This window comes from Coregonus lavaretus (assembly GCF_964263955.1).
Source record: "Coregonus lavaretus genome assembly, chromosome: 28".
Lineage (NCBI taxonomy): Eukaryota > Metazoa > Chordata > Actinopteri > Salmoniformes > Salmonidae > Coregonus > Coregonus lavaretus.
In genome coordinates this window covers 36825503-36845647 of record NC_140015.1, presented here as the reverse complement: position 1 = coordinate 36845647, position 20145 = coordinate 36825503, and the positions used below count along the sequence as shown (strand labels likewise).

Below are 20145 nucleotides of genomic sequence, written 5' to 3'. Positions count from 1 at the left end.
TCTCTCTCTCTCTCTCTCTCCTCTCTCTCTCTCTCTCTCTCTCTTCTTTCTTTCTTTCTTTCTTTCTTTCTTTCTTTTTCTTCACCCTAGGTGTACTTTGGTCGTTGGCTGATTGAGGGGAGTCCGTACGTGGTGCTGATAGATGTGGCGTTCACTGCCTGGAACCTGGACAATTGGAAGAAAGAATTGTGGAACAACTTCTCCATCGGGGTGCCCTGGTTCGACCGTGAGGCCAACGACGCCGTCCTCTTTGGCTTCTTGACCGCCTGGTTACTAGGGAGAGTGGGTTGCTGCCAGGGAGGGTCAGGGATAATGGGTTACTAGGAGAGGGTGGGTTGCTGCCAGGGAGGGTCAGGGATAATGGGTTACTAGGAGAGGTGGGTTGCTGCCAGGGATAATGGGTTACTAGGAGAGGTGGGTTGCTGCCAGGGAGGGTCAGGATAATGGGTTACTAGGAGAGGTGGGTTGCTGCCAGGGATAATGGGTTACTAGGAGAGGTGGTTGCTGCCAGGGAGGGTCAGGGATAATGGGTTACTAGGAGAGGTGGGTTGCTGTCAGGGATAATGGGTTACTAGGAGAGGTGGGTTGCTGTCAGGGATAATGGGTTACTAGGAGAGGTGGGTTGCTGCCAGGGAGGGTCAGGGATAATGGGTTACTAGGAGAGGTGGGTTGCTGTCAGGGATAATGGGTTACTAGGAGAGGTGGGTTGCTGCCAGGGAGGGTCAGGGATAATGGGTTACTAGGAGAGGTGGGTTGCTGCCAGGGAGGGTCAGGGATAATGGGTTACTAGGAGAGGTGGGTTGCTGCCAGGGGAGGGTCAGGGATAATGGGTTACTAGGAGAGGTGGGTTGCTGCCAGGGAGGGTCAGGGATAATGGGTTACTAGGAGAGGTGGGTTGCTGTCAGGGATAATGGGTTACTAGGAGAGGTGGGTTGCTGTCAGGGATAATGGGTTACTAGGAGAGGTGGGTTGCTGCCAGGGAGGGTCAGGGATAATGGGTTACTAGGAGAGGTGGGTTGCTGTCAGGGATAATGGGTTACTAGGAGAGGTGGGTTGCTGCCAGGGAGGGTCAGGGATAATGGGTTACTAGGAGAGGTGGGTTGCTGCCAGGGAGGGTCAGGGATAATGGGTTACTAGGAGAGGTGGGTTGCTGCCAGGGAGGGTCAGGGATAATGGGTTACTAGGAGAGGTGGGTTGCTGCCAGGGAGGGTCAGGGATAATGGGTTACTAGGAGAGGTGGGTTGCTGTCAGGGATAATGGGTTACTAGGAGAGGTGGGTTTCTGCCAGGGAGGGTCAGGGATAATGGGTTACTAGGAGAGGTGGGTTGCTGCCAGGGAGGGTCAGGGATAATGGGTTACTAGGAGAGGTGGGTTGCTGTCAGGGATAATGGGTTAAGGGGGGTGTGGCCTACACACTGCTCACCATTATAACAGGGAAGTAGGTGGTTCTATCCAGTTGAATAATGGCTTGTGTCAGTGCAAGGTTGCAGTTCATTAGTCCCTCCCGAGTGGCGCAGTGGTCTAAGGCACTGCATCGCAGTGCTAGCTGTGCCACTAGAGATCCTGGTTCGAATCCAGGCTCTGTCATAGCCGGCCGCGACCGGGAGACCCATGGGGCGGCGCACAATTGGCCCAGCGTCGTCCAGGGTAGGGGAGGGAATGGCCGGCAGGGATGTAGCTCAGTTGGTAGAGCATGGCATTTGCAACGCCAGGGTTGTGGGTTCGATTCCAGTATAAAAAATAAAAATGTATGCACTCACTAACTGTAAGTCGCTCTGGATAAGAGCGTCTGCTAAATGACTAAAATGTAAATGTAATTAGTAACGTTGTCTTCCTCCAGTATCCTGGCCAATTATATTAACCCCACGTTGTCCTCCTCCAGTATCCTGGCCCATTATATTAACCCCACGTTGTCCTCCTCCAGTATCCTGGCCCATTATATTAACCCCACATTGTCCTCCTCCAGTATGCAGCGCAGTGTGAGGAGCCTCCCCATATCCTGGCCCATTTCCATGAGTGGCTGGCAGGCCTTGGCCTGGCGCTATGCCGACAGAGACAGTTGCCCGTGGCAACCATCTTCACCACCCACGCCACCCTGCTGGGACGCTACCTATGTGCCGGCAGCGTGGACTTCTACAACAACCTCGCCGGTGTGAGTGATTTCATGATCTGTGGTGTGATGTCATGATCTGTGGTGTGTGTGTGTGTGTTGGTCAGGGTTGGGATGTCATGTTTACAATGTTCTGATCGTTCTGTCTTTGTGCATCTTCAGCATCATTCACAGGTAACTGACCTCACAGTAAGTGTTGTAGGTCATTCTAGGTTATTTGAAGGTCAGCTGTATCACCCTAGCTAGTATCCTTTGCCCCGATCCTAAATCAACCCCTTACCCCTAGTCCCCTACTTAGTATTCACTAGTGTAGATCTGAAAGGGAACTGTTAACAGACTGATGATACCAATCTGATCCATCTAGAGTTACGCAAGTGTGTGGAAGGTGGGGCGGGCAGGACCTTAGCATTTTTAGCATGTTTGTTTTAGCATCTAGTGTGTCCTGTTTCATCGACCCTGGATTGCTCCATTAAAACAGTGAAAGCACTTATTTTATGTGCTATTTACTTGACCCATAACTGCTGAAAGTTACCCTAGGCACTACTCTAGATCAGATAAGATTTGGATAGGATTTTTTAATCATAAAAATCTAGTATATATATATACATACATACATACAGTGAGGGGAAAAAAGTATTTGATCCCCTGCTGATTTTGTACGTTTGCCCACTGACAAAGAAATGATCAGTCTATAATTTTAATGGTAGGTTTATTTGAACAGTGCGAGACAGAATAACAACAAAATAAATCCAGAAAAACGCATGTCAAAAATGTTATAAATTGATTTGCATTTTAATGAGGGAAATAAGTATTTGACCCCCTCTCAATCAGAAAGATTTCTGGCTCCCAGGTGTCTTTTATACAGGTAACGAGCTGAGATTAGGAGCACACTCTTAAAGGGAGTGCTCCTAATCTCAGCTTGTTACCTGTATAAAAGACACCTGTCCACAGAAGCAATCAATCAATCAGATTCCAAACTCTCCACCATGGCCAAGACCAAAGAGCTCTCCAAGGATGTCAGGGACAAGATTGTAGACCTACACAAGGCTGGAATGGGCTACAAGACCATCGCCAAGCAACTTGGTGAGAAGGTGACAACAGTTGGTGCGATTATTCGCAAATGGAAGAAACACAAAATAACTGTCAATCTCCCTCGGCCTGGGGCTCCATGCAAGATCTCACCTCGTGGAGTTGCAATGATCATGAGAACGGTGAGGAATCAGCCCAGAACTACACGGGAGGATCTTGTCAATGATCTCAAGGCAGCTGGGACCATAGTCACCAAGAAAACAATTGGTAACACACTACGCCGTGAAGGACTGAAATCCTGCAGCGCCCGCAAGGTCCCCCTGCTCAAGAAAGCACATATTACATTTACATTACATTTTACATTTTAGTCATTTAGCAGACGCTCTTATCCAGAGCGACTTACAGTTAGTGAATACATTTTTTTTTTTTATACTGGCCCCCCGTGGGAATCGAACCCACAACCCTGACGTTGCAAACGCCATGCTCTATCAACTGAGCTACATCCCTGCCGGCCATTCCCTCCCCTACCCTGGACGACGCTGGGCCAATTGTGCGCCGCCCACATATACAGGGCCGTCTGAAGTTTGCCAATGAACATCTGAATGATTCAGAGGAGAACTGGGTGAAAGTGTTGTGGGCAGATGAGACCAAAATCTAGCTCTTTGGCATCAACTCAACTCGCCGTGTTTGGAGGAGGAGGAATGCTGCCTATGACCCCAAGAACACCATCCCCACCGTCAAACATGGAAGTGGAAACATTATGCTTTGGGGGTGTTTTTCTGTTAAGGGGACAGGACAACTTCACCACATCAAAGGGACGATGGACGGGGCCATGTACCGTCAAATCTTGGGTGAGAACCTCCTTCCCTCAGCCAGGGCATTGAAAATGGGTCGTGGATGGGTATTCCAGCATGACAATGACCCAAAACACACGGCCAAGGCAACAAAGGAGTGGCTCAAGAAGAAGCACATTAAGGTCCTGGAGTGGCCTAGCCAGTCTCCAGACCATAATCCCATAGAAAATCTGTGGAGGGAGCTGAAGGTTCGAGTTGCCAAACGTCAGGTTAGAAACCTTAATGACTTGGAGAAGATCTGCAAAGAGGAGTGGGACAAAATCCTTCCTGAGATGTGTGCAAACCTGGTGACCAACTACAAGAAACATCTGACCTCTGTGATTGCCAACAAGGGTTTTGCCACCAAGTACTAAGTCATGTTTTGTAGAGTGGTCAAATACTTATTTCCCTCCTTAAAATGCAAATCAATTAATAACATTTTTGACATGCATTTTTCTGGATTTTTTTATATTTATTCTGTCTCTCACTGTTCAAATAAACCTACCATTAAAATTATAGACTGATCATTTCTTTGTCAATGGGCAAACGTACAAAATCAGCAGGGGATCAAATACTTTTTTCCCTCACTGTATATATACACTGCTCAAAAAAATAAAGGGAACACTTAAACAACACAATGTAACTCCAAGTCAATCACACTTCTGTGAAATCAAACTGTCCACTTAGGAAGCAACACTGATTGACAATACATTTCACATGCTGTTGTGCAAATGGAATAGACAACAGGTGGAAATTATAGGCAATTAGCAAGACACCCCCAATAAAGAAGTGGTTCTGCAGGTGGTGACCACAGACCACTTCTCAGTTCCTATGCTTCCTGGCTGATGTTTTGGTCACTTTTGAATGCTGGCGGTGCTTTCACTCTAGTGGTAGCATGAGATGGAGTCTACAACCCACACAAGTGGCTCAGGTAGTGCAGCTCATCCAGGATGGCACATCAATGCGAGCTGTGGCAAGAAGGTTTGCTGTGTCTGTCAGCGTAGTGTCCAGAGCATGGAGGCACTACCAGGAGACAGGCCAGTACATCAGGAGACGTGGAGGAGGCCGTAGGAGGGCAACAACCCAGCAGCAGGACCGCAACCTCCGCCTTTGTGCAAGGAGGAGCAGGAGGAGCACTGCCAGAGCCCTGCAAAATTACCTCCAGGAGGCCACAAATGTGCATGTGTCTGCTCAAACGGTCAGAAACAGACTCCATGAGGGTGGTATGAGGGCCCGAAGTCCACCGGTGGGGGTTGTGCTTACAGCCCAACACCGTGCAGGACGTTTGGCATTTGCCAGAGAACACCAAGATTGGCATATTCGCCACTGGTGCCCTGTGCTCTTCACAGATGAAAGCAGGTTCACACTGAGCACATGTGACAGACGTGACAGAGTCTGGAGACACCGTGGAGAATGTTCTGCTGCCTGCAACATCCTCCAGCATGACTGGTTTGGCGGTGGGTCAGTCATGGTGTGGGGTGGTATTTCTTTGGGGGGCCGCACAGCCCTCCATGTGCTCGCCAGAGGTAGCGTGACTGCCATTAGGTACCGAGATGAGATCCTCAGACCCCTTGTGAGACCATATGCTGGTGCGGTTGGCCCTGGGTTCCTCCTAATGCAAGACAATGCTAGACCTCATGTGGCTGGAGTGTGTCAGCAGTTCCTGCAAGAGGAAGGCATTGATGCTATGGACTGGCCCGCCCATTCCCCAGACCTGAATCCAATTGAGCACATCTGGGACATCATGTCTCGCTCCATCCACCAACGCCACGTTGCACCACAGACTGTCCAGGAGTTGGCGGATGCTTTAGTCCAGGTCTGGGAGGAGATCCCTCAGGAGACCATCCGCCACCTCATCAGGAGCATGCCCAGGCGTTGTAGGGAGGTCATACAGGCACGTGGAGGCCACACACACTACTGAGCCTCATTTTGACTTGTTTTAAGGACATTACATCAAAGTTGGATCAGCCTGTAGTGTGGTTTTCCACTTTAATTTTGAGGGTGACTCCAAATCCAGACCTCCATGGGTTGATACATTTGATTTCCATTGATAATTTTTGTGTGATTTTGTTGTCAGCACATTCAACTATGTAAAGAAAAAAGTATTTAATAAGATTATTTCATTCATTCAGATCTAGGATGTGTTGTTTAAGTGTTCCCTTTATTTTTTTGAGCAGTGTATATATATTTTGCAAGTTATTTATTCAATTCACTTTATCTTATGGTAGGTAATAGCTTAATCTTGTTCTCTCTCTCTCTCTCTCTCTCTCTCTCTCTCTCTCTCTCTCTCTCTCTCTCTCTCTCTCTCTCTCTCTCTCTCTCTCAGTTCAACTTGGATAAGGAGGCGGGGGATAGACAGATCTACCATCGGTATTGTCTGGAGCGGACAGCGGCGCGCTGCGCTCATGTCTTCACCACCGTCTCCCAGATCACAGCCGTTGAGGCAGAGCACCTGCTCAAGAGGAAACCAGGTGTGTTTGTGCACGTGCGTGTGTGCGTGGGTGTACATGCCTGTCACAGTAATTGCTCTCAAGTCTGTCTCTGTTTTTTAACCTCTTTGTTTGTTCTTAGTTGACTGTCTGGCTAACCTCTCCTCTCCTGTTCTCTTTCTCCATCTCCTGTTCTCTCTCTCCCTCACTCTCTCTCTCTCTCTCTCCCTCTCCCGTTCTCCCTCTCTCCCACGCCCCTCTCTCTCTCTCTCCTTCTCCCCCGCCACCCCACCCCACAGACATAATCACCCCTAATGGGCTGAACGTGAAGAAGTTCTCTGCCATGCATGAGTTCCAGAACCTGCACGCCCAGAGCAAGAACCGGATCCAGGAGTTCATCAGAGGTCACTTCTATGGGTCAGTGGGGTCACCACCCAAACACAAACATATTATATATGCATACTGCTGGCCCACTGGGAACAGATGTCATTTCAATGTCTATTTTTGATTGGCATTATGTTGAGTTGTCAACTAAGGTGAAATCAACAAAAAATGTCACCATAACATTGGATTTAGCTTAAAAGTTGGGTGGGAAAGAAAGACAAAATTCCCTTATGTAGATTTTTTTTGTTGTTGCATTTTTCCACGTTGATTCAACATCAACAAAACAAATTATGAAGCGGAAACAACGTTGATTCAACCAGTTTTTGCCAAGTGGTGGGAGTGTTACCTCTTGGGCTCTTCACCTATCATATTAATAGACAACCCTGGAAACAGCCTCTTGTTAGAACCTAACTGGCACTTTATCATTTGCAGGGTTTGATACTGCGACCAAAACAGTCGCATTTGCGACCTTTTGACTTGGCAGTGCAACACATTTTTAATTGGTCTTAAGGATGCCCGTGAATTTATTTTACCTGGTCACATTAGTTTTGAGTTCACAATTTCCTTTTTTTAAATCATGATTTACTGAAACATTCATGTGACATTTTGGAAACCCTCCGGGGCAGTCGATCATCCCAGTCAGTGGGGGCCAGTGACATTTTTTATTTTAATAATGTCATTTTAAATCTAGGCTATATAATTGATTTAAAAATCAGATGTATTCCCAATGCTTTTCATTCGTTATGTCGATTATTTATCACACACGGGCTGCACACACAGCCTATAGATAATCTGATGGGCAGAGAGATTGCGCAGCTCTCAAACAGCTGGTTGTTGCGTGGGGGAAAGATATTCCAAGTTATGATATCTACTAGTAAATGCTACTCCCCACTTTATTAATGTAAAACATTTTCGTGGTAACGTTTGTTTTAGATCAAGTATTGTTTTTCTAATTCTGCCCTCTAAAGGATTTTGCAGAAAGTACACATGGCACTTTGAAATCTGCAATAAATACATTTTACACATTATTTTAAGTCTATTTTCTTTGCTATTGCAGTAAATCTATCCAAATGATTGTAAGAACACAAGGGCATACTAATTTAAAAGATGGCTAGTCATTATTATCCTGGTTCTGTATGGAATGCAGACACATTATGGGACACAGGACCGGTCACTATCAATTACTGACTGGCTAGGGCCCTAGCAGTGATGGGTAGCTTGGCCCCGGGCTGTGTGCATGGCCTTCTGTCGGAAGTTTCCAATGGCCTTTAAAGGAAATTTCCACTCAAAAGCTATCTTTTGGTATTTGTTTCATTAGTCCACTGTTGATACAGTCCCAAAATGTTTTGCATGTCAGCAATAAAGTTTTCAAGATATAGAACTTTCAGAAAACAGAACGTGTCACAGTGTGATGCATTTTCTAGATCTTAAACTTAATTGCTGACATTTTGGGACTGTATCAACAGTGAACTAATGAAACTGGTCTTTTTTGAGTGGTATTTTTTGAGTGGTAATTTAATTAGGTAAGATTCTCAATCTCGTTATCTAATTCTAGATACCCCAACCCTCATTTTAATGCTTTAAATCTTCAGTATGGCGCACAAGTGAATAAATGAATGATGTGGTTGTACCAGGGTTGGGGTCAATTCCATTTCAATTTAGGAAATAACCTGAATTCCAATTCCAATTCTCATAGAGAAGCATTGTGGAAAATTGGAATGTCAGTTTACTTTCTGAATTGACTGAATTTAAATGAAATTGACTCCAACCCTGGTCTGGAAATGTGGTCAGGTGATGTCAGGTTTGCATCATTGCATCATTTGGTCTCATCTTGAATGGTTTTTGTTGTCCCACCCGACAGGCACCTGGACTTTAACCTGGACAAGTGTCTGTTCCTGTTCATCGCTGGGAGGTATGAGTTCAGCAACAAAGGGGCTGATATCTTCTTGGAGGCTTTGGCCAGACTCAACTATCTACTGAGAGTAAGCTGTGTTTGTGTGTGTCCGTGTCCGGCACTGTGTGTGTGGCACTGTGTGTGTGTGTACACACGTGTATCAGAGGATGTGTGTGTTTGTCTGTGCTATTCTAAACAGTGCATTCGGAAAGTATTCAGACCCCTTGACTTTTTACACATTTTGTTACTTTACAGCCTTATTCTCAAATGGTAAAAAATCACTAATCTAGACACAACACCCCGTAATGACCAAGCAAAAACAGGTTTTTAGAAAATTTTGCAAATGTATTACAAAACCCCCCACGGAAATATCACATTTACATAAGTATTCAGACCCTTTACTCAGTACTTTGTTGAAGCACCTTTGGCAGCGATTACAGCCTCAAGTCTTCTTGGGTATGACGCTACAAGTTTGGCACACCTGTATTTGGGGAGTTTCTCCCATTCTTCCCTGCAGATCCTCTCAAGCTCTGTCAGGTTGGATGGGGAGCGTCGCTGCACAGCTATTTTCAGGTCTCTCCAGAGATGTCTGATTGGGTTCAAGTCTGGGCTCTGGCTGGGCCACTTAAGGACATTCAGAGACTTGTCCTGAAGCCACTCCTGCGTTGTCTTGGCTGTGTGCTTAGGGTCGTTGTCCTGTTAGAAGGTGAACCTTCGCCCCAGTCTGAGGTCCTGAGTGCTCTGGAGCAGGTTTTCATCAAGGATCTCTCTGTACTTTGCTCTGTTAATCTTTCCTTCGATCCTGACTAGTCTCCCAGTCCCTGCAGCTGAAAAACATCCCCACAGCATGATGCTGCCACCACCATGCTTCACTGTGGGGATGGTGCCAGGTTTCCTCCAGACGTGACGCTTGGCATTCAGGCCAAAGAGTTCAATCTTGGTTTCATCAGCACAGAGAATCTTGTTTCTCATGGTCTGAGAGTCTTTAGGTGCCTTTTGGCAAACTCCAAGCGGGCTGTCATGTGCCTTTTACTGAGGAGTGGTTTCCATCTGACCACTCTACCATAAAGGCCTGATTGGTGGAGTGCTGCAGAGATGGTTGTCCTTCTGGAAGGTTCTGCCATCCCCACAGAGGAACTCTGGAGCTCTGTCAGAGTGACCATCGGGCCCTTCTCCCCCGATTGCTCAGTTTGGCCGGGCGGCCAGCTCTAGGAAGCGTCTTGGTGGTTCTAAACTTCTTCCATTTAAGAATGATGGAGGCCACCGTGTTCTTGGGGACCTTCAATGCTGCAGAATATTTTTGGTACCGTTCCCCAGATCTGTGCCTCGACACAATCCTGTATTGGAGCTCTACGGACAATTCCTTTGACCTCATGGCTTGGTTTTTGCTCAGACATGCACTGTCAACTGTGGGACCTTATATAGACAGGAGTGTGCCTTTCCAAATAATGTCCAATCAATTGAATGTATCACAGGTGGACTCCAATCAAGTTGTAGAAACATCTCAAGGATGATCAATGGAAACAGGATGCACCTAAGCTCAATTTCGAGTCTCATAGTAAAGGGTCTGAATACTTACGTAAATAAGGTATTTCTGTTTTTTATTTTTAATACATTTGCTAAAATTTCTACAAACCTGTTAGCACTTTGTCATTATGGGTTATTGTCTGTAGATTGATGAGGGAATTTAAAAAAAAATCAATTTTAGAATAAGGCTGTAACGTAACAAAGTGGAAAAAGTCAAGGGGTCTGAATACTTTCCGAATGCACTGTATGTGCCTGTGTGTGTGTACATACCCATTCACTCTACCAGCTTGTCGGTCGGTTAGTTAGATGTAGGTATTTACTCCCTCACTTTCTTTTTGTCTCTCTCTCTCTCTCTCTCTCTCAGGTCAACCACAGCGATGTGACTGTCGTTGCGTTCTTCATCATGCCTGCGCGGACAAACAACTTCAACGTGGAGACACTGAAAGGCCAAGCAGTCAGGAAGCAGCTCTGGTAATGATCAACACCATCATCATAGCTGTTTCCTGCCACAGAGGGAGACACTTGCATGTGAAAAAATAAGAAAACGAATGTATTTATAGTGACTAATAACTTGACTTTGTTTTAACCTCCTCATGGCAGGGATACAGCTCATACAGTGAAAGAACGCTTCGGAAAGAAACTTTATGAATCACTGCTGGTGTAAGTGGACCTCTATGAATCCCCATTTGTGCTGTTGAACTACCAGTACAATAACTATACTGTAAACCCATATGATTCACTGTACTGTAAACCCATATGATTCACTGTACTGTAAACCCATATGAATCACTGTACTGTAAACCCATATGATTCACTGTACTTGAACCATTATTACTCTTAAGAGAACTTCTATACACTACAGTATGTATGAATGACTTTTTCTTAGTTAAAGAGAAGGGAAACCCACACACATTTTATTCAAGCTTACGTGTCTGCCTCTTGGCCTTCATCAGAGCTTTTGTACTAGTTTGTATTTTACCCCTTAGTAAAATCTACCTCTGTCCTGGATTAGTGGGCAGTTGCCGGACGTGTCCAAGATGCTGGACAAGGATGACTTCACCATGATGAAGCGTGCCATCTTTGCCACCCAGAGGCAGTGCCAGCCTCCCATCTGTACCCACAACATGCTGGAGGACAGCAACGACCCCATCCTCACTTGCATTCGCCGCATTGGTCTGTTCAACAGCTCTGCCGACCGCGTCAAGGTAGATTGATTGATTTGAATTGATTAGATCATTAGAAGTAGTAGACTGCTCCAGCCAGACTACTTTACGTAGCCTACGTAAAAATTATCCAGGATAAAAACACAAAGGCCAGAGGCTTTTTTCATTGTGTCCTGATTTGGCAGTGAGATGGCAGGTGGGCTAGACTGACACTTTACATGCATTCAGTGCAATTAAAAACAACAGGTATTTCAAATACATAACCGTCATACCGTTTGACCCACAGCTATGCAGTGGGCCAGGGCCCATGGTTTCTAGTCCAGACTGGCCTGTGCATCAGTAGTAGGATAGTGTTATAGGAATGACATTTGTGACACGTGACACCAGTCTGGACTAGAAACCATGGGCCCTGGCCCACTGCATAGCTGTGGGTCAAATGGGTTCAATTGCTTAGAAATAATTATTATTCTGCAGTGATTGGAAGACTTGTAAAACTGGTGTAAATAATATGGTGGAAGCCCATCTATCTTTCATCTTGTGAACTCCATCCTCATCCCCTGCTTCGTGCTTCCCATAATCCTTTTAGGTGATCTTCCACCCAGAGTTCCTCTCCTCCACCTCTCCCCTCCTGCCGATGGATTATGAAGAGTTTGTAAGAGGCTGCCATCTTGGAGTGTTCCCCTCTTACTACGAACCATGGGGATATACACCAGGTAGACTCTTAAAGATGCTATGAACCATGGAGATATACAGTGCCTTGCAAAAGTATTCACACCCCCTTGGCGTTTTTCCTATTTTGTTGCATTACAACTTGTAATTTAAATTGATTTTTATTTGGATTTCATGTAATGGACATACACAAAATAGTCCAAATTGGTGAAAAAAAAATTAAGAATCTAAAAAATAAATAACGGAAAAGTGGTGCGTGCATATGTATTCACCGCTATGAAGCCCCTAAATAAGATCTGGTGCAACCAATTACCTTTAGAAGTCACATAATTAGTTAATAAAGTCCACCTGTGTGCAATCTAAGTGTCACATGATCTCAGTATATATACACCTGTTCTGAAAGGCCCCAGAGTCTGCAACACCACTAAGCAAGGGGCACCACCAAGCAAGCGGCATCATGAAGACCAAGGAGCTCTCCAAACAGGTCAAGGACAAAGTTGTGGAGAAGTACAGATCGGGGTTGGGTTATAAAAAAAATATCAAAAACTTTGAACATCCCACGGAGCACCATTTTAAATCCATTATAAAAAAAATGGAAAGAATATGGCACCACAACAAACCTGCCAAGAGAGGACCGCCCACCAAAACTCACGGACCAGGCAAGGAGGGCAATAATCAGAGAGGCAACAAAGAGACCAAAGATAACCCTGAAGGAGCTACAAAGCTCCACAGCGGAGATTGGAGTATCTGTCCATAGGACCACTTTAAGCCGTACACTCCACAGAGCTGGGCTTTACGGAAGAGTGGCCAGAAAAAAGCCATTGCTTACAGAAAAAAATAAGCAAACACATTTGGTGTTTGCCAAAAGCCATGTGGGAGACTCCCCAAACATATGGAAGAAGGTACTCTGTTCAGATGAGACTAAAATTGAGCTTTTTGGCCATCAAGGAAAAAGCTATGTCTGGCGCAAACCCGAGAACACCATCCCCACAGTGAAGCATGGTGGTGGCAGCATCATGCTGTGGGGATGTTTTTCATTGGCAGGGACTGGGAAACTGGTCAGAATTGAAAGAATGATGGATGGCGCTAAATACAGGGAAATTCTTGAGGGAAATTTCAGTCTTCCAGAGATTTGAGACTGGGACAGAGGTTCACCTTCCAGCAGGACAATGACCCTAAGCATACTGCTAAAGCAACACTCGAGTGGTTTAAGGGGAAACATTTAAATGTCTTGGAATGGCCTAGTCAAAGCCCAGACCTCAATCCAATTGAAAATCTGTGGTATGACTTAAAGATTGCTGTACACCAGCGGAACCCATCCAACTTGAAGGAGCTGGAGCAGTTTTGCCTTGAAGAATGGGCAAAAATCCCAGTGGCCAAGCTTATAGAGACTTTCAGCTGTAATTGCTGCAAAAGGTGGCTCTACAAAGTATTGACTTTGGGGGGGGTGAATAGTTATGAATGCTCAAGTTTTCTGTTTTCTTGTCTTATTTCTTGTTTGTTTCACAATAAAACATATTTTGCATCTTCAAAGTGGTGGGCATGTTGTGTAAATGAAATGATACAAACCCCCCAAAAATCAATTTTAATTCCAGGTTGTAAGGCAACAAAATAGGAAAAATGCCAAGGGGGTGAATACTTTCGCAAGCCACTGTACACCAGGTAGACTCTTAAAGATACTATGAGATATGGTTGTCTTGAACATTGGCTGTATATACAAGTATATTTACTTCAATCTCTGTCTCTGTCTCTCTCAGCTGAGTGTACAGTCATGGGGATCCCCTCGATCTCTACCAACCTTTCTGGGTTCGGCTGCTTCATGGAAGAACACATAGCTGACCCCTCAGCATACGGTGTGTTCCCTGTGTGTTCAGAATATACAGTATGCGTCCAAGCCAAAGTTATTTACTGTCTTCCAAGGGGCTGATAAAAACATTCTACATTTAGAAAAGTAATGGTCCCAATAAAAAAGTATTAACCAATAAGGCCTGAGAGGGTGTGGTATATGGACAATATACCACGGCTGAGGGCTGTTCTTATGCACGACGCAACGCGGAGCACCTGGATACAGCCCTTAGCCGTGGTATATTGGCCATATCACTAACCCCAGAGGTGCCTTATTGCTATTATAAACTGGTTATCAACGTAATTAGAGCAGTAAAAATAAATGTTTTGTCATACCAGTGGTATACGGTCTGATATACCACAGATTTCAGCCAATCAGCATTCAGGACTCGAACTACCCGGTTTATAATATGCCATTTTAGCTGAGGCTTTTATCCAAAGCAACATACAGTCATACATGTATACATTGTACGAATGGGTGGTTCCAGCGGGAATTGAACCCACAACCTTTTGCGTTTAGAAACACCATTCTCTACCAACTGATCTCCAGTAGATTTGACTAATGCTGTTGTACTCTACCTCAGGAATCTACATCCTTGATCGACGGTACAGAGGGGTTGATGAGTCGTGTAATCAGCTCACATCGTACCTGTTCCAGTTTTGCCAGCAGAGCCGGCGTGCCAGGATCATCCAGCGGAACCGCACCGAGCGCCTGAGTGACCTTCTGGACTGGAGATATCTGGGCAGGGTGAGACCTTTCACCTTTGCCAAGAGGAGAAATGTCAACCGTTCTACTACAACTATCATCTTATCTCTCTCTCTGCTCTTTCTCTCAGTATTATATATCAGCTCGTCACATGGCCCTGGCTAAAGCCTTCCCGGATACCTACTTCTACCAACCTCATGACTCTGAGACTGTAAGTCTATGAGTGTGTCTGTCTGTCTGTCTGTCTGTATGGTGAGGAGATGCTGTTTCCTCCTTTTGGGTAACAATGGGTACTTAGTTTAAATAATTCTACACCATTGGAAACTACCTAGTACCTAATGGTGCCCGGGGGGGATTAGTAAAAAAATTGTTCTTTACCCATTCGCTAGGAATTTGCTGTAGTGTACCTTTTTAGTTGGACTGTTGTTATAACAGTGGTTTCTACTCAATTACCTGGAGGCCTGAGGGTTATAACAGTGGTGTTTACTCAATTACCTGGAGGCCTGAGGGTTATAACAGGGGTGTCTACTCAATTACCTGGAGGCCTGAGGGTTATAACAGTGGTGTCTACTCAATTACCTGGAGGCCTGAGGGTTATAACAGTGGTGTCTACTCAATTACCTGGAGGCCTGAGGGTTATAACAGTGGTGTCTACTCAATTACCTGGAGGCCTGAGGGTTATAACAGTGGTGTCTACTCAATTACCTGGAGGCCTGAGGGTTATAACAGTGGTGTCTACTGTCGTGTCGCGTCGGCTGCTGGTGGTTATTGCTGTCAAACAAAGAGTCCGCTTAGGCTGCACCTTGATTAGAAGTTTTATTCATATCACAAGTTTACAGCATAAGTTTACAGACCCGCAGTGTCTGGAGAAGCACTGTCCCAAAATAATCTGAATGCTTCTGACCCCCTCTTTGTCTAGCTCATACTTATAAACAATGCCAAAATATGGGTTGCTCCCTCTTCCGTCCAATCACCTATCCCCCCTGGGGCGTCACCCTACCACTGGCTACTTTTGAACTAAGATAAACATCTTTCCTTTGTCCCTCTAGAATAGTCATAATCTTCATACACGACACTACTCAATTACCTGGAGGCCTGAGGGTTATAACAGTGGTGTCTACTCAATTACCTGGAGGCCTGAGGGTTATAACAGTGGTGTCTACTCAATTACCTGGAGGCCTGAGGGTTATAACAGTGGTGTCTACTCAATTACCTGGAGGCCTGAGGGTTATAACAGTGGTGTCTACTCAATTGCCTGGAGGGCTGAGTGTCTGCGGGTTTTCCCTCTTCCCTTGTACTTGATTGATCAGTTAAGGTCATAGATTAATTAGGCACTCCCCTCACCTGGTTGTCTCGGTCCTAATTGGATACTATTTGAAAGGAACTAACAAAAACCAGCAGACACGGCCCTGAAGGGATTCAGTTGGACATCCCTGGTTTATTTCATCTGTAAAATAAGATGTACATCTGGATTAGTACATTTTATGAGAAAGTGTGTCAGAGATGACGCATACTGCTATGCTACTCTGGCTGCGTTTAGACAGGCAGCCAAATTCTGATCTTTTTAAACGAATTAGCCTTTTGGCCAATCAGATCATCTCTGAAATAGATCTGATGTGATTATTCAAAAGATCAATTGGTGAAAAACATATCAGAATGTGTCTGCCTGTCTAAACACAGCATTGTGTGTTGTCTGTGTCTTCCCCTCTAAACCCCACCACCATTTATTTTCAGGCCCAAGGTTTCCGTTACCCTAGACCAGCCTCTGTGCCCCCATCTCCGTCTCTGTCGCGCCACTCCTCCCCCCGCCACAGCGAGGCAGAAGAAGAGGATGACCGCTATGATGAAGATGCGGAGGCAGAGAAAGACCGCTTGAACATCCGCCAGCCCTTCACCCTGCCTAGTAAAAAGGGTCCAGCCTTGCCTTACACCCTCCCAGGTGTCAATGGAGAGAAAAACGGAGCCACCAGTGTGAAAAACTGAGTGTCTCTCTCTCACATACACACACAAACGTACACATGCCGACACTCACTACAAGAACTGTTACACAACATACATGTTACAAACACACCACTCTTATCTTGACTGTCTCCACTTACATAATATAGATCCGACAACTGTTGAAGAGATGAGCTATTACAGTATTCCAGTATATGTTATTAATCCAGCACCCCGAAGGTCTTCCAAACCTCCGTGCACTTCAGCCTGTGTGAGCAACCTGTACTGAAATGGAGGAAGAGAGGGAAAGGAAATAGATGGCTAACGGGGCGACATTTCCTTGAGTTAAAAAGCCCAGCATTGAGATAACAAAGTGGGGTAACTTTGAGTATATAGGACGGTTACCTCTGGTCAATAATCTAGGTTACCTCTGGTGAATCATCTAGGTTACCTCTGGTCAATAATCTAGGTTACCTCTGGTCCACAGGAGGCTGCTGAGGGGAGGATCAGATGGAATAATGGCTGAAACCATGTGTTTGATGCATTTTAATACCATTCCAGGTATTCTGCTCCAGCATTTACCACGAGCCCTTCCTTCCCAATTAAGGTGCCACCAACCTCCTGTGCGCTGGTCCTTAAATCTAGGAATTTATTAAATCCAGCCAACATTGCTAGTGTAGACTAACATTAGTTGTAACTAAGGCTAAGATAATCATATGATAACCAGTGGATAAAGAAAGTAGGGCTAATTAGTCTTGCTAACAAGGGCAAAGGCATTGACCCACTATGTCATAGTCACACAACCAACCCAACAGCAGCACTTTTCCTGTCGCGCTGTAGCAGGAACAGAAACCTGTTTAAACAGCAGCAGCACTTTTCCTGTCACACTGTAGCAGGAACAGAAACCTGTTTAAACAGCAGCAGCACTTTTCCTGTCGCACTGTAGCAGTAATATAAACCCAACCACCAGCAGCACTTCCCTGTGCTAGGAAACAGATAAGCGACACTTAGAGCTGGGCCCATAGAGTGAGACTAGATGTTAAATAACCCATTTTATTTGCATGGACAATGCCATTGATGGCTTCCACCACAGATACAAAGATGAGTCCTCTATCTAACTCTATGGCTGAGCCTCAGAACGTCCTGCTGAAAAGCCTCCTGCTGAAACAGGCTCCCATTCGTTCAGAGATTCAGACCTTTCTGTGGGTGTGTTTGTCTCTGAGCGTTGTACTGTACTTGAACCGGCAAGCCTGTGTGTAAAAACTGTCGATAGGTCACCTTTTAACCTTTCAGTCAGTGAGCCAGTGTTTGAGTGTTTTTCTTTGTGTGTGTGTGTGTGTGGCAGTATGTATGTTTGTGACGTATAGAGATGGAACACTGATTCTGCCTGCACTCTTTGAGGTTTAGGTAAAAGGTGGGGCGTCCGTCCTGAGAAGCTAGTCGTGTTTTTAGATGACAGACTGTATTAGAGGAGCAAAGGGAAAGGGTCACAGATAATGGCGGGGGTCACAGTTTTGGGTGTATCCCATTCCCAGCTGTGCACAGCCAGAAAACAGGAGATGAGTTGATCCAGAGCACACACTGCCTGTGTCAGTTTGTTTGTGTTACAATCACACACCAGATGATGAGAAAATAAAGTATATTCTCTGTATTAATGATGAAACACTGGACTCTTCTCTTTGTTGGGGTTTACTACAACAGGAAATACTGAGAGCTTGGCATTTATAAGGTTCTATCTGCATTTGTCAAAATGGAGTTATTGACATAGCCTTGTTCTGTTCAATGTTCTCTACCTATGTAGTACTCTAAATACTCCAATTCATGTTAAGTTCATAAGGATACAAGATAAAAATACATTAAAACCAATGAAGGTTCAGAAATGTAAAGCCAATTATCTCAGAACCTTATTTTTGCGGCTAGAACCTTCTAGTTGTGAGGTCACAATGGTGTGTGTGGTGTCACAACATCAAGGCACTACATTAAGATCATCATACGTTACTGGCCATTAAACTGTTACGTTACTGGGCATTAAACTGTTACGTTACTGGGCATTAAACTCTTAACATGTATTGCAGCACAGTAAAAAACATTTGCTTCAAAGTGGATGTAACTGCATCATTAGAGCCATTTCAGTTATGTGAGTTATTGCTAGATGATTTCTAATGAATGTGGTGCCTGCCATCACCCTGTGAAAGAGTTTGTCACATTTAAAATGTTACTTCAAAAAGTAATATTTTAAATGTATAGAGAAAATGGAGGGAGGGAGGTACTGCTGGGATACAGTAGTAGGACTTGGTAGGTTGAAGGTGCAACATTTGAATGCCCAGAATTGTAGATACAGTTGAAGTCGGAAGTTTACATACACTTAGGTTGGAGTCATTAAAACTTGTTTTTCAACCACTCCACAAATTTATTTTTAACAAACTATAGTTTTGTCAAGTCGGTTAGGACATCTACTTTGTGCATGACACAAACAATTGTTTAGACAGATTATTTAACTTATAATTCACTGTATCACAATTCCAGTGGGTCAGAAGTTTACATACACTAAGTTGACTGTGCCTTTAAACAGCTTGGAAAATTCCAGAAAGCTTCTTATAGGTTAATTGACATAATTTGAGTCAATTGGAGGTGTACCTGTGGATGTATTTCAAGGCCTACCTTCAAACTCAGTGCCTCTTTGCTTGACATCATGGGAAAATCAAAAGAAATCAGCCAAGAACTCAGAAAAAATATTGTAGACCTCCACAAGTCTGGTTCATCCTTGGGAGCAATTTCCAAACGCCTGAAGGTACCTCGTTTATCTGTACAAACAATAGTACGCAAGTATAAACACCATGGGACCACGCAGCCGTCAGTTGGTAGAGCATGGCGTTTGCAACGCCAGGGTTGTGGGTTCGTTTCCCACGGGGGGCCAGTATGAAAATAAAAAAGAATAATGTATGCACTAACTGTAAGTCGCTCTGGATAAGAGCGTCTGCTAAATGACGTAAATGTAAATGTAAAATACTGCTCAGGAAGGAGTTTTGTCTCCTAGAGATGAACGTACTTTGGTGCAAAAAGTGCAAATCAATCCCAGAACAACAGCAAAGGAACTTGTGAAGATGCTGGAGGACACAGGTACAAAACTATCTACAGTAAAACAAGTCCTATATCGACATAACCTGAAAGGCCGCTCAGCAAGGAAGAAGCCACTGCTCCAAAACCGCCATAAAAAAGCCAGACTACAGTTTGCAACTGCACATGAGGACAAAGATCGTACTTTTTGGAGAAATGTCCTCTGGTCTGATGAAACAAAAATATAACTGTTTGGCCATAATGACCATCGTTATGTTTGTAGCAAAAATGGGGGGCTTGCAAGCCGAAGGACACCATCCCAACCGTGAAGCACGGGGGTGGCAGCATCATGCTGTGGGGGTGCTTTGCTGCAGGAGGGACTGGTGTACTTCACAAAATAGATGGCATCATGAGGAAGGAAAATTATGTGGATATATTGAAGCAACATCTCAAGACATCAGTCAGGAAGTTAAAGCTTGGTCGCAAATGGGTCTTCCAAATGGACAATGACCCCAAGCATACTTCCAAAGTTGTGGCAAAATGGCTTAAGGACAACAAAGT

The 20145-nt window shown here is 44.9% G+C and overlaps 1 protein-coding gene across 1 annotated transcript in view; it reads left to right on the top strand.

Annotated features, from left to right (window-relative positions):
- Positions 1-20060, top strand: part of LOC311103251 (glycogen [starch] synthase, muscle-like) — a gene marked incomplete at its 5' end in the record, with an annotated part of 22127 nt that extends 2067 nt beyond the window's left edge. Inside the window, 13 exons of the mRNA XM_084144789.1 lie at positions 91-282; positions 1967-2152; positions 6299-6443; positions 6701-6818; positions 8647-8767; positions 10571-10677; positions 10807-10866; positions 11219-11411; positions 11956-12082; positions 13796-13891; positions 14468-14631; positions 14720-14800; positions 16324-20060. Coding sequence (XP_084000915.1) covers positions 91-282; positions 1967-2152; positions 6299-6443; positions 6701-6818; positions 8647-8767; positions 10571-10677; positions 10807-10866; positions 11219-11411; positions 11956-12082; positions 13796-13891; positions 14468-14631; positions 14720-14800; positions 16324-16572 — 1839 coding nt within the window. The 3' untranslated portion in view covers positions 16573-20060. The remainder of the gene's footprint in view (positions 1-90; positions 283-1966; positions 2153-6298; positions 6444-6700; positions 6819-8646; positions 8768-10570; positions 10678-10806; positions 10867-11218; positions 11412-11955; positions 12083-13795; positions 13892-14467; positions 14632-14719; positions 14801-16323) is intronic.
- Between the last annotated feature and the right edge of the window lie 85 nt (positions 20061-20145).